The sequence below is a fragment of the Salvelinus fontinalis genome, chromosome 33 (genome assembly GCF_029448725.1).
Source record: "Salvelinus fontinalis isolate EN_2023a chromosome 33, ASM2944872v1, whole genome shotgun sequence".
Lineage (NCBI taxonomy): Eukaryota > Metazoa > Chordata > Actinopteri > Salmoniformes > Salmonidae > Salvelinus > Salvelinus fontinalis.
Genome location: NC_074697.1, coordinates 45,473,239 through 45,485,937, shown reverse-complemented (window position 1 = coordinate 45,485,937; position 12,699 = coordinate 45,473,239). Strand labels below are relative to the sequence as shown.

Sequence of the window (12,699 nt, the reverse complement as noted above, 5' to 3'; positions counted from 1 at the left end):
AGGGACTTGCTTCCATTCAGCCACAAGAGCATTAGTAAGGTCGGGCACTGATGTTGGGAGAAACCCAGATTCGTCCGCCGGACGGCCAGATGGCGAAGCTTAATTCATCACTCCAGAGTCCATGTTTCCACTGCTCCAATGTCCAATGGCGGCGAGCTTTACACCACTCCAGCTGACGCTTGGCATTGCACATGGGGATCTTGGACTTGTGTGCGTGCGGCTGCTCGGGCCATGGAAACCCATTTCATGAAGCTCCCGACGAACAGTTCTTGTGCTGACGTTGCTTCCAGAGGCAGTTTGGAACTTGATAGTGAGGGTTGCAACCGAGGACAGACGATTTGTACGTGCTACGCACTTCAGCACTCGGCGGTCACGTTCTGTGAGATTGTATCACTTCTCAGCTGAGTTGTTGTTGCTCCTAGACGTTTCCACTTCACAATAACAGCACTTACAGTTTGACGAACTGACGAACTGACTTGTTGGAACGGGGTGTGACGGGGCCACGTTGAAAGTCACTGAGCCTTTCGATACGAGCCATTCTACTGCCAATGTTTGTCTATGGAGATTGCATGACTGTGTGCTCGATTTTATACACCTGTCAGCAACGGGTGTGGCTGAAATAGCCGAGTCCACAAATTTGAAGGGGTGTTCACATACTTTTGTATATATAGTGTATGTGTGGCTGGTGGCTTACTGCTGCCACACAAAGAATGTGTCCCAAATGGAACCGTATTCCCTACATATTGCACTACCCTGGTCAAAAGTAGTGCAATATGTAGGTAATACGGTGTCATTTGGGACGCAGGCTGTTAGGCTCCCACCTACAGATGTAGGATCTTAATTTGAGCCAGTTTGCTACAGCAGGAAAATAATCCTGCAGCAACAGAAAATGTGAATTATTATGTGGATTATAATTCAGGGTTTGAGGCATTTTTCTTTAGGACAAATCAAGTCTGAAAGTTTTAAAGTGGAAATTACAAACTTGAGAAGCCTTTTTAAACCTTGAATACACATTTTCCTGCTGTGCAGAAAATTCTCAGCAACAAAAAAATTATCCAATTAAGATCCTACCTCTGTACAGGCCACAAGGGTCCTTTTTTTTAATCATAGGGTTGTCATGCCAACTGCATTCAATTACATTGGCAGGTTTTGCAGCAGAATTATCATCTCTATGGGGTGTAGTTAGATAAAGGTCAAGTGACAAATAAACACTGCCATTGCACTATACTCTAACTGATACTCAGTGTAATTCTCTCTCAATCTTCCCTCCACTCTACCTCTCTCTGTTTCTTTTCCTCCCTGGGTGCCATTTCCCAACTCTTCTTCTGCCCTCTTTCTCTCTTCTTTTCTCTCTCTCTCTCACTGTCTCGTGCCCCTTTTCCTGTCCCCCCGTGCTTTCCCTCTATCCCTCACCCCTCCCCTCTCTCCATCTCCCAGAGTCTACGTCACCTGGGCATAGTGAATCTGGAGTGTATGTTTGAGACTCCAGAGAAGGTGTTTGTGGTGATGGAGAAGCTCCATGGAGACATGTTGGAGATGATCCTGTCCAGCGAGAAAGGAAGGCTCCCAGAGAGGCTCACCAAGTTCCTCATCACACAGGTGAGTGTTTGTGTGTGTGTCTACTCCCATACGGGGGAAAAAATACATTTAAAATATATATTTTTATAAATGTTTTAGGATACATGTGAAATATATACAATTGGACAAATAATGTATTTGTCCAATTGTAATGTTCCACAAAATGAGTGCCTTTTGCATCCCTTTGATAAGTTAAGTAGCAATTATGCACCAATATTGCATTTTTTATCTTCTGTTATATGAAATGAAGTGCCCTTTAACATAGAGCACATGGAGAATTCAATGAATCTACATTTCAATATGAATAAAGCCAAAATTCTGCATTTTGACATGTCCCTCTGTGCACCCTCTGTGACTTCTAGGAAGATTTAACGTTAGCTAACTTAACGTTAGCTACCTAGCTAACAAGCTAGAAATGAACCAATGCTCTTCAGGTCGGAGCTCTAGAAAGAGGCAAGAGCTCCCGACTTGGAATTCCGCGTTGGATGACCGTTCATAATGTATTTTCCCAGTCCAAACTCATTTTTTCCCCGTGTTGGAAGCACTGAAGTCAGAGATTTCCCAGTTCCGAGTTTCCAGTTGTTTTGAACACGGCAGAAGTCATGCTGGATTGACAGCATGGCCAGTGTATTCAGCCTTTTCTGTTGCATGTGAATGTTTATCCTTTTAAGCTTGGAGAAAATACAGTTTCAGACAGATGTTTTAAATCCTTAAACCCAGACGTGGACCGCACACCCTCTCCACCGAATAGCATAGCAGGGAGGGGAAGCGAAATAGTGATTGCTTTGCAACACTTGCAGTAGCCATTAATTCCTTCCAAACCACTTATTGTGTCTGTGTTCTTTTGCTCATCTTAATATTTTATTTTTATTGGCCAGTCTGAGATATGGCTTTTTTTTGCAACTCTGCCTAGAAGTCCTGTATCCCGGAGTCCCCTCTTCACTGCTGACGTTGAGACTGGTGTTTTGTGGGTACTATTAAATGAAGCTGCCAGTTGAGGACTTGTCTGTTTCTCAAACTAGACACACTAATGTACTTGTCCTCTTGCTCAGTTGTGCACCCGGGGCCTCCCACTCCTCTTTCTATTCTGGTTAGAGCCAGTTTGGCTGTTCTATGAAGGGAGTAGTACACAGCGTTGCACCAGATCTTCAGTTTCTTGGACATTTCTCACACGGAATAGCTTTCATTTCTCAGAACAAAAATAGACTGACAAGTTTCAGAAGAAAGTACTTTGTTTCTGGCCATTTTCAGCCTGTAATCGAACACACAAATGCTGATGCTCCAGATACTCAACTAGTCTAAAGAAGGCCAGTTGTATTGCTTCTTTAATCGGTACAACAGTTTTCAGCTGTGCTAACATAATTGCAAAAGGGTTTTCTAATGATCAATTAGCCTTTTTAAAATGATAAACTTAGATTATTCCATTTTTTTTTAAATCTGCCATTTCCAGCTACAATAGTCATTTACAACATTAACAATGTATTTCTGATCAATTTGATGTTATTTTAATGGACAAAAAAAATGTGTCTTTAAAAAATTATGACATTTCTAAGTGACCCCAAACTTTTGAACGGTAGTGTCTATATATATACACAGTGGGAAGAAAAGTATGTGAACCCTTTGGAAATACCTGGATTTCTGCATAAATTGGTCATAAAATGTTATCTGATCTTCATCTAAGTCACACCAACAGACAAACACAATCTGCTTAAACTAATAACACACAAACAATTATAATTGTTCATGTCTTTATTGAACACCCCGTGTAAACATTCACAGTGCAGGGTGGGAAAAGTATGTGAACCCTTGGATTGAATAACTGGTTGACCCTCCTTTGACAGCAATAACCTCAACCAAACGTTTTCTGTAGTTGCGGATCAGACCTGCACAACGGTCAGGAGGAATTTTGGACCATTCCTCTTTATAAAACTGTTTCAGTTAAGCAATTTTCTTGGGATGTCTGGTGTGAACTGCTCTCTTGAGGTCATGCCACAGCATCTCAATCGGGTTGAGGCCAGGACTCTGACTGGGCCACTCCAGAAGGCGTATTTTCTTCTGTTGAAGCCATTCTGTTGTTGATTTACTTCTGTGTTTTGGGTCGTTGTCCTGTTGCATCACCCAACTTCTGTTGAGCTTCAATTGGAGGACAGGTAGCCTAACGTTCTCCTGCAAAATGTCTTGATAAACTTGGGAATTCATTTTTCCGTCAATGATAGCAAGCTGTCCAGGTCCTGAGGCAGCAAAGCAGCCCCAAACCATGATGCTCCCTCCACCATACTTTACAGTTGTGATAAGGTTTTGATGTTGGTGTGCTGTGACTTTTTTCATGCTTTTTGGTCCATAATAATCTCATGTAGGCTATACACTGACTATACAAAACATTAAGAACACTTGCTCTTTCCATGACATAGACTTTGACAAGGTGAATCCAGGTGATCCCTTATTGATGTTGCTTGTTAAATCCACTTCAAATCAGTGTAGATGAAGGGGAGGAGACCGGTTAAAGAAGGATTTTTAAGCCTTGAGACAATTGAGACATGAATTGTGTGTGTGCCGTTCAGAGGGTGAATATTGTTTAGAAAAGAGATGCGTGTCAGCTAAGCTAACAGCATCCAAAATGTTTTGATGGCAGCCATGTTTGTTTATGTTTGACAAGCGAAAACTCCCTAATCCCAGAATGCCATTCATTTTAAGACGCAAATAAGTAAAGTCAAAGATGGCTGCGTCCATTGCCCGAATAAGATCTACTTGATTTGGCCACTTTGGCAACTCACTTTGGCAGCTCGAGCTTAGGAAGGTGTTTCCTAATTTTTGCTATTCTCAGTGTACGGGGTCTCTGCAGATAACGCTGTTGGCTAGAGATAGCGCTGTTGGCTAGAGATAGCGCTGTTGGCTAGAGATAGCGCTGTTGGCTAGAGATAGCGCTGTTGGCTAGAGATAGCGCTGTTGGCTAGAGATAGCGCTGTTGGCTAGAGAGCACGTGTCAATACCAGAGTGGGCATATAACGCAACATTTTTGTGAGAACCATTTTACTTGTTTGTTTTTTTTAACTTACATTTTTTATTTAATACATGGGAATTTAAACCCGGAATGTATTTGTATGTGCACTATGTCATCACAGACAGCCTTTAACAAGTCAATTTAATGGAAACAAATCTCTGGTAGGAAAATGCAGATTTGAGAATATTTTGCATTGAAAATCTGTCGCCAGTTGGATGGAAACTAACTACCGATCACAATGTAAAGAGTCATTTAAAAAGCCAAATGAGTAACCGCTCTAGCTACCCTGTAGACTAGATGTCAGAGCATTTCTGGAATATTGTCAGGCATTATTTGCATTTTAGTAAAGATGCAAATTTGAAATATATATATTAAAAAATCTATATATGTTATCTGTATGGGTTTGATACTGTTTTACATAGTGTTTTTTTTTAATGCTACATTTAAAAAAACTTGTCTAGGTGTGTTTGTGTGCGTTTCCTACAGTTGAATAGTCCCTCACACCACAGATCTGTTTGATAACCGCTGTGTGTGCTTCTCATATTTTCTCACATCATGACAATAAACCTGCAGTCAAACCAGTGAAGTGTCAAATTAGCTTCAGCGTTTGTTGGTTCCCGATCCACGGTCTGTAGTTGCTCTCCACAGATCACTCGCTGCGTAACACATACGTCATTCCTAAGCGTATGTTTTTCTAGGGGTATGTTGTCACTCGCTGTGCGTTTTGGTTTCCTGTTACAGCCCAGAGAGTCTAAACCGTATCCTGTGTGTGTGTGTGTGTGTAGATTCTGGCAGCCCTGAGGCACCTGCACTTTAAGAACATCGTCCACTGTGACCTGAAACCTGAGAATGTCCTGCTGGCCTCTGCCGAGCCCTTCCCCCAGGTACAGAACCCTGTCATCACACTGTCACACACACCACGACTCTACACATCCAAGCTAATGTAGACAGCCCTTAACTCTATGTAACACACCTTCATGCAGATTATACAAATTCACCCCGACTTTATTCCACTCCAAAGCAGCGATTCACACACATGTCTCTCTGTCTGTCTGTCTGTCTGTCTGTCTGTCTGTCTGTCTGTCTGTCTGTCTGTCTGTCTGTCTGTCTGTCTGTCTGTCTGTCTCTGTCTGTCTCCATCTCTTTCTGTCTGTGTTAATTCAATTTGCTTTATTGGCATGACGTAACAACATACACATTGCCCATGCTTACTTTGGATATTTACAATATGAAAATAATAAGAATCAAAATTGACAACAGTAACAACAATAACCAAGGGTCAAAATAACCATACATTGAACAATAACAATAAGCATACAGTAGAGTACATGTGCAGGTTGATTGGTCTGTCAGACACCGTCCTTCATCTTATGGCTGGCAGCAATGCAATGCAGTGCGCTGCCAACCCACAGCTCTTTGCGTCCTCCCCCGACAGGACGGGTAGCTTACTCTCATCAGAGAGGTCTTTAAAACCTTGCTTGAATAAGGGTTTCAAATTTGGGGAAGTGACACTCTTTAATTAATTTATATTTTTGACATTTTGTCAGGAAATGTAGCTCTGTCTCAGGTTCGCTGTTGTGCAGTGGTTGCACAGCCTTTCCTCTACAGGGAGCCAGGTTTTCCTGTGTCTACCCTTCTCAATGGCAAGGCTGTGCTCACTGAGCCTGTACTTTGTCAATATTCTTCTAAGGTTTTGATCACTCACTCTCTCACTTTCTCCCTCTCTCACTTTCTCTCTCTCTCACTCACGTTCTCTCTCACTTTCTTTCTCTCTCTCACTCACTTTCTCTCTGTCTCTCTGTCTCCGTCTGTGCACGTGTGTCCAGGTGAAGCTGTGTGACTTTGGCTTTGCCCGTATCATTGGTGAGAAGTCGTTCAGGCGTTCGGTGGTGGGCACCCCGGCCTACCTGGCCCCAGAGGTGCTCCTCAACCAGGGCTATAACCGCTCCCTGGACATGTGGTCTGTAGGAGTCATCATGTACGTCAGCCTCAGTGGCACCTTCCCCTTCAACGAGGACGAGGACATCAATGACCAGATCCACAACGCTGCCTTCATGTACCCACCCAACCCCTGGAAACAGATCTCGCCTGATGGTAAGACACACACACACACACACTTGCACTCATGCATGGCAAATGCAACTGTCTAACGCAAACATGGGTAAGTCTATCTAAATATGCAGGTCGTTATGGCGTTCGAAAACTGCTCTCAACTGTGTGCCTGTGTTCCTCTTCAGCCACTGACCTGATCAATAACCTGCTCCAGGTGAAGATGAGGAAACGCTACAGCGTGGACAAGTCTCTCAGTCACTCCTATCTACAGGTACACTTGTCAACAGAAGCATGGTGGCAATACAAAGGTCCATTACCTACAGTGGAGACACAAGGCCCCCTAACTTACTTATTTCTCATGTTTCTCTCCATTCTCCATTCTCTAACCTCTTATCTCAACCTCTTTCCTCCTTCCATGCTCTTCTCTTCTTCCCCTCCTCCCTATCCTCCCATCAACCATCCCTCCCTCCCTCCATCCCTAACCTCCCTCCCTCCCTCTCCAGGACTACCAGACGTGGTTGGATCTGAGGAAGCTGGAGACCAAGCTGGGTGAGCGTTACATCACCCATGAGAGTGACGACTGCCGCTGGCAGATGTTTGCCCGCGAACACACGCTCCCCTACCCGGCCCACCTGGTGCCCCCTCTGCCTGCGCTCGGCTCCGACGATGAGGACGCAGACATGCAAGGGCTCACCGAGAGGGTCAGCATACTCTGAGAACCTGGAGAGCCAGGACCCACGAGGGCCCAAGGGACTCAGACTGACCCAGGGAAGAGGAGAGGAGTGTGGGGAGCGAGTAGAGAGAGAGAGGGGCTGGGTGGATGGAGGTCTTGAGAGTGGGGAGGGTGAGGCTGGGAGGTTTAGCTGTTAGAAAAGCGCCTTCTATTGAGATGATCCCACTCCGGCCCTAGCCTGTCCAATCTCCAGACCCCATCCTTGACCCCTCTCTCATCGGTCTAGCTTAGCTCTTCCAACCTTGAACTCTTTGCGTGTAAGAGATTGCTCTTCTGTATCCCACGAGGACATGCTGTACTGTACCCAGTGGTCAGGGGATGTGTAGAATATTGTTGCTGCAGTGTGCTCATTCAGTCTAAACTGCAGTATGGCAGAGGTCAGTTTGGGTGAAACACTCAAATTGCAATCTAAGCTCCTGGCAGAGGGACAACTTGCATCTTTCTATCTCAGAAGCCTGGGGAAGCACAGGGATCCCCTGCTTATTGTGATGAGAGACAGGGATAGAGACAGACAAAAAACTTTAAGGACTCGGATCAATCCACTTATGCATGACTTAAATCCACCCATAAACAAATCCCCATGAACTGTTTTATTTTCATTGAATGCGATGACTGGAAGTGCCCTGCCTGTACTGTCAGACCTGTTTGCTGCAGACCTCAAATAGTTTATTGGAGACAAAGGAGTCATTTAGTGCCTGTAAGTGGTAGATAAAGGGCTTCTTAACTGTAGGCAGCAGACCAGCGCTAGTGGGCTGTCATGGTCTCCGAGGAAATCTGCCGTTCAAACGACGACAAAGAAAACAAAGCCAGAAGTGGATGTAGCGATCAAGGATTGCACCTTTTAAACTGTCCACTGATACAGTCCTAGTTGGTCCAGCGTTCATTATTGATGATGACTTATTAGTGGAGACTGAAGACTCGCTTATCATCATCATCGGAAGTGCTAATTCACGAGTCCTGGCGATTCGAGGGTGTCCTAGACCTGTAGACATGCACTGTTACAATAAAGGCAATGCTGACGTTTTCTGAATAGTTTGTCATGGACACCATTAAACACCAATGGACAGTGTGGAAAATGCTATTGCTCTTCGAGTTACAGTAGAAAGACGACAAACTGCTCTGGTGTCAACGTTAAAGTGTGGGAGGAGGGCTCCGATAGTGATCGCTGACTATGAACCTAGCATGTCAACGAGTTGGATGTCCATGTGAAGTCGATTTGTCTCGAAGAAAAGCATTGTCACGAAGGACTGTGATGTATACGGATAACCATGTCTTTATGTAGTGTACTCGATGTAATGCCTGGAGAATGCAAACCTATGGAAGATCCCAGCATTTATATGTAACACCAGTACAAACCTTGACATACGATTGTTCATCTGTGTCATTTAATTCAGCGCGTTGCCTCTTGAACGTTGAGACGGAAGATTACGGAGAAGTATAGGAGGAAATAATGATGGTGATTATGCATACCGCTCTTCAGACATTACCTGCTCAGAATTTCCATCACACTGGAACATAGACACTATGTGGATTGAATGACAAATTGAGAGCGATAAATGTATATATAGCGAGCGTCAATAAATAATCAACATGTATGGATTATGTTTTCCCTCGCGAGATGTCTGCTCCCTTTATGATTGACAGGCCAATGTCTGCCTATTTAATACATCATCATGGGTGGCCTGCCTCCAAGGCCTTTTCACAGCCTGTCAATCAGCTCTCCTAGATAACGAGTGTAAATTACATGCTACACATGGACAGATGGGAGAGAACTGGGGCTTCAGATGGACATGAGGGGGGGGAACTCATTCCATGGAAGGCGAGTGTCTGCGGATTTTTGTTATTTTCTTTCAATTTGTGTCCAATTAAGACCTAAACAACCAGATAAGGGGAGTTCCTAGCTAATCGGGGACCTTAGTTGTTCCATAATGGACAACGGCGGAGAGAGAACCGCAGCCACTCGTCCCGCCATGAAATGAGTTTGACACCTGTGCCACGTGTCAGGACACAAAGCCAGCGTTTTGCATTATTCTACACGAGCATATTACGAGAGCCTTGTGGCCAGCTCTGAAAGAAAGGACCACTTGTTAATTATACTTTTTCATATGTAATTTAGCAGGCACTTTTATCCAAAGTGACTTAGTCATGCACACATTCTCATATAGGTGGCCCCAGGGGGGAATTGAACCCACAGCTCTTGAAATTGCAATGCTCTACCAACTGAGCCACATGATCATACTGAATGGTGAGAGCTCTTCACTAGACTGCTGGGTCTGCCAGAGGGACAATTGTTACTCTTACTGCCTTGGAAAGGTCAAGAGGGGAGCATGGTTGGAGGATAAGTGGCCGTCTCACCCAGCAGGTAAAAAGGACATCATATTCTGAACCTATTGGTGGCAGCAACAAACCCATCAAACCTGGGTTCAAATACATGTGTATTTGTTATTGAAATACTTACTTTCTGTGTCTTTTGAGTATTTTCAAATAATGTGGCCCGAATCAGCTACTTCTATTGGAAGTATTTGAAATATATATTTTTTAATGTTCTATAAATAGCCTACTATTTCAAAGTACTTATTTCAAATGCTATCTTTAAAAACCAGGGTTAAATGCATGGGATATATTTGAGTGAGTGTATTTAAGTATTTTCAAATACTTGAAGGGTTTTTCCAGATACATTCAACTAGCTGTCTTTTCAATAAAAACATTTTTTTAAATATATCCAAATGTCTTTGAAAGTAATTGAAATACACTAAATAGTATTTTAACCCAGGTCTGAAACCTATACTTAAATAGTTTTAAATGATGTGATGTGATCCACAAAGCATGGTCCCTTTGCAGTCAAGTTATTGAAGGGGGTATTTAAATGATAGGACAATGCCGAGACGTTTAGGTGCCAAGGCAACAGAAAATAGGCCGACAGTATACATGTTCGACTAGTACAGTTTTCGTCTCGCTACAATGCCAAACAAGGTCATCAGTTGGAAGACATCACACGCACACCCTGGTGCTCATCCTGTCGAACTGATCTGTGCATGTTGGTAGGCCTACTGCAGCTACGGCTGCATACGTGTTCTAGTTGGGCGCAACTCTCTCATGTGTTCTATAAAACGACGGTTGTTGATGTGCACGGCTACATTTCAGCAGCAGTAGGAACCAATCTAACTTGTGTTATTAGGGCTCTAACACAATACTAGTTGTGGATTTAAAAATGCCCACTCATGTATGTCATCCTGGAGCCAGGCAGAGAGAGAGAGCGTGAAAGACCGAGAGAGGGGAAATGGGGAGCGAGACGGAAAATATTTGAACATTTTGCGCTAAGCATGTCTCAGTACCCCACCTCTGCTCTCCTCCCTGAGATCAGTTAGTTCCCGCTGCTTGTGTCTGCCAAAACTCTGCACTGCATCATACAGCAGTTATGTATACAGCAGTTACGCCTGTCTCCTGTAGCGTTCTTTAACGGCTAGTATCAAGCTCATCTGTACTTAGCAAGTAGGAAAATACAATTTGGGTAGAAATGGCATGGAAAAAGACTGGTGACAGTCTTACTCTGCTCTGAGTGCACAACTGTGAGTGTGTACGTCCAACTGTATGTCTATTGGTGTCTAGAGATATTCATTCTAAATAAATATTACTAAGGCCTAGAGATAAAAGACATCGGCATAGCGGTGTTTTGGCTGTGTAGGAGGTGGAACTGTGTTGGAGCGTTCAAATCGGTGAGTAACTGCTCTTGCAATGACTGTCTTGAATCCACGCCTGTCTCACTCACATTTAGAAGTTCAGAACGAGAAAGTGTAGGCCATATAGAAATAATTACACTCAAATAGAAAAATCATTCAACCAAATAATGAGGATTTCTATCATTCCCATGGAGGTGTAGATTACAGCTCACATTCCAGTGTTTGAACTTGTATACCAGGCTGCATGGGATTTCTGTTAATGTGACTGTGCAGCCAATGGCAATGTCTGCTTTAGATATAATGCCAGGAGTCACTTGTGCATTTGACAGCTCTATTGCGGTTCCACTGCTGACACCGCCAAAACAACGCTATGCAATTTTCAGCTAAAGAGAATCTGATTGAATAGAGCCCTTAATTAATACATTGTAGCCCAGAGGAGAAACTGATATCTCAGTGATTCCTAAAAGATGGGACAATCCCAACTTTATTTAATATTAAACATTTTAAATATATATTTAGAAAGTATCAGCTATCACACCATGTAAAGGAACACATCAGACACCATAAAAGGCATTTAACTTTTTTGATTTAAGTGTTTAAAAGCCTTGATTGTTTAGTTTTAACATTGGATAATTCAAGTATGTAATACACATCTCCAAAGTTCGAGAGAGAGACAGACAGCTTTGTAATGCTCCAGGGATAATTTTGTTAGCATTTTGGCATGTTTTTCTAGATTCAGAACATGAAACAACATTTATAAAAGCAAACATTATCCCTTAGTTCACAGGTGTCAAACTCATTCCACGGAGGGCCGAGTGTCTGCGGGTTTTCGCTCCTCCCTTGTACTTGATTGACGAATTAACATCACTAATTAGGTTGTCTAGGGCTTTATTGAAAGGAAAAACCAAAAACCTGCAGACACTAGGCCCTCAGTGGAATGAGTTTGACACCCCTGCTTAGATCTAGCACAGCGAATATGTCAATAGTGTCACGTTCTGACCATAGTTCTTGTGTGTTTTGCTTGTTTTAGTGTTGGTCAGGATGTGAGCTGGGTGGGCATTCTATGGTGTGTGTCTAGTTTGTCTGTTTCTATGTTTGGCCTAATATGGTTCCCAATCAGATGCAGGTGTTTTGTGTTGTCTCTGATTGGGAATCATATTTAGGTGGCTTGTTTTGTGTTGGGGATTGTGGGTGGTTGTTTCCTGTCTTTGTGTTTTCTCTGCACCAGATAAGGCTGTATCGGTTTGCCACATTTGTTATTTTGTAATGTTGTAAGTGTTGACAGTTTTGTTTTATTAAACATGTTGAGCACTGGCTACGCTGCGTGTTGGTCCGATCTCTGCTACACCGTCTCTTCTCGTGAAGAGGAGGAAGGCTGCCTTTACAAATAGTTTAAGCATATGTTGCAGAACAGTGATTAACCAATTTTTTCTGAATATTGACAAAAAGATCTCAAGGTGGATGCCGTCAGTGACGGAGTTGACAAGCCACTGACAGTTAACAACATACACTCAAAACTGACATTTTTGCCTCAATAAAATTGAACCATTCTATAAGAACTTTCCGCACTCTGACGGAGTTGACGTTAGACAAAAATCTGAAGGAGTTTATGTTTTATGGAATTACGGTATTGTTAAGTTCCCCAGCAAGAAAAT

The 12,699-nt window shown here is 43.2% G+C and overlaps 1 protein-coding gene across 1 annotated transcript in view; it reads left to right on the top strand.

Moving 5' to 3' along the window:
- The window catches only part of LOC129832374 (serine/threonine-protein kinase D2-like), a 57,350-nt gene extending 44,990 nt beyond the window's left edge, over nt 1–12,360 (top strand). Inside the window, exons 14-18 of the mRNA XM_055896392.1 lie at nt 1,438–1,599; nt 5,365–5,463; nt 6,406–6,673; nt 6,817–6,902; nt 7,135–12,360. Coding sequence (XP_055752367.1) covers nt 1,438–1,599; nt 5,365–5,463; nt 6,406–6,673; nt 6,817–6,902; nt 7,135–7,347 — 828 coding nt within the window. The 3' untranslated portion in view covers nt 7,348–12,360. The remainder of the gene's footprint in view (nt 1–1,437; nt 1,600–5,364; nt 5,464–6,405; nt 6,674–6,816; nt 6,903–7,134) is intronic.
- The last annotated feature ends 339 nt before the right edge of the window (nt 12,361–12,699 follow it).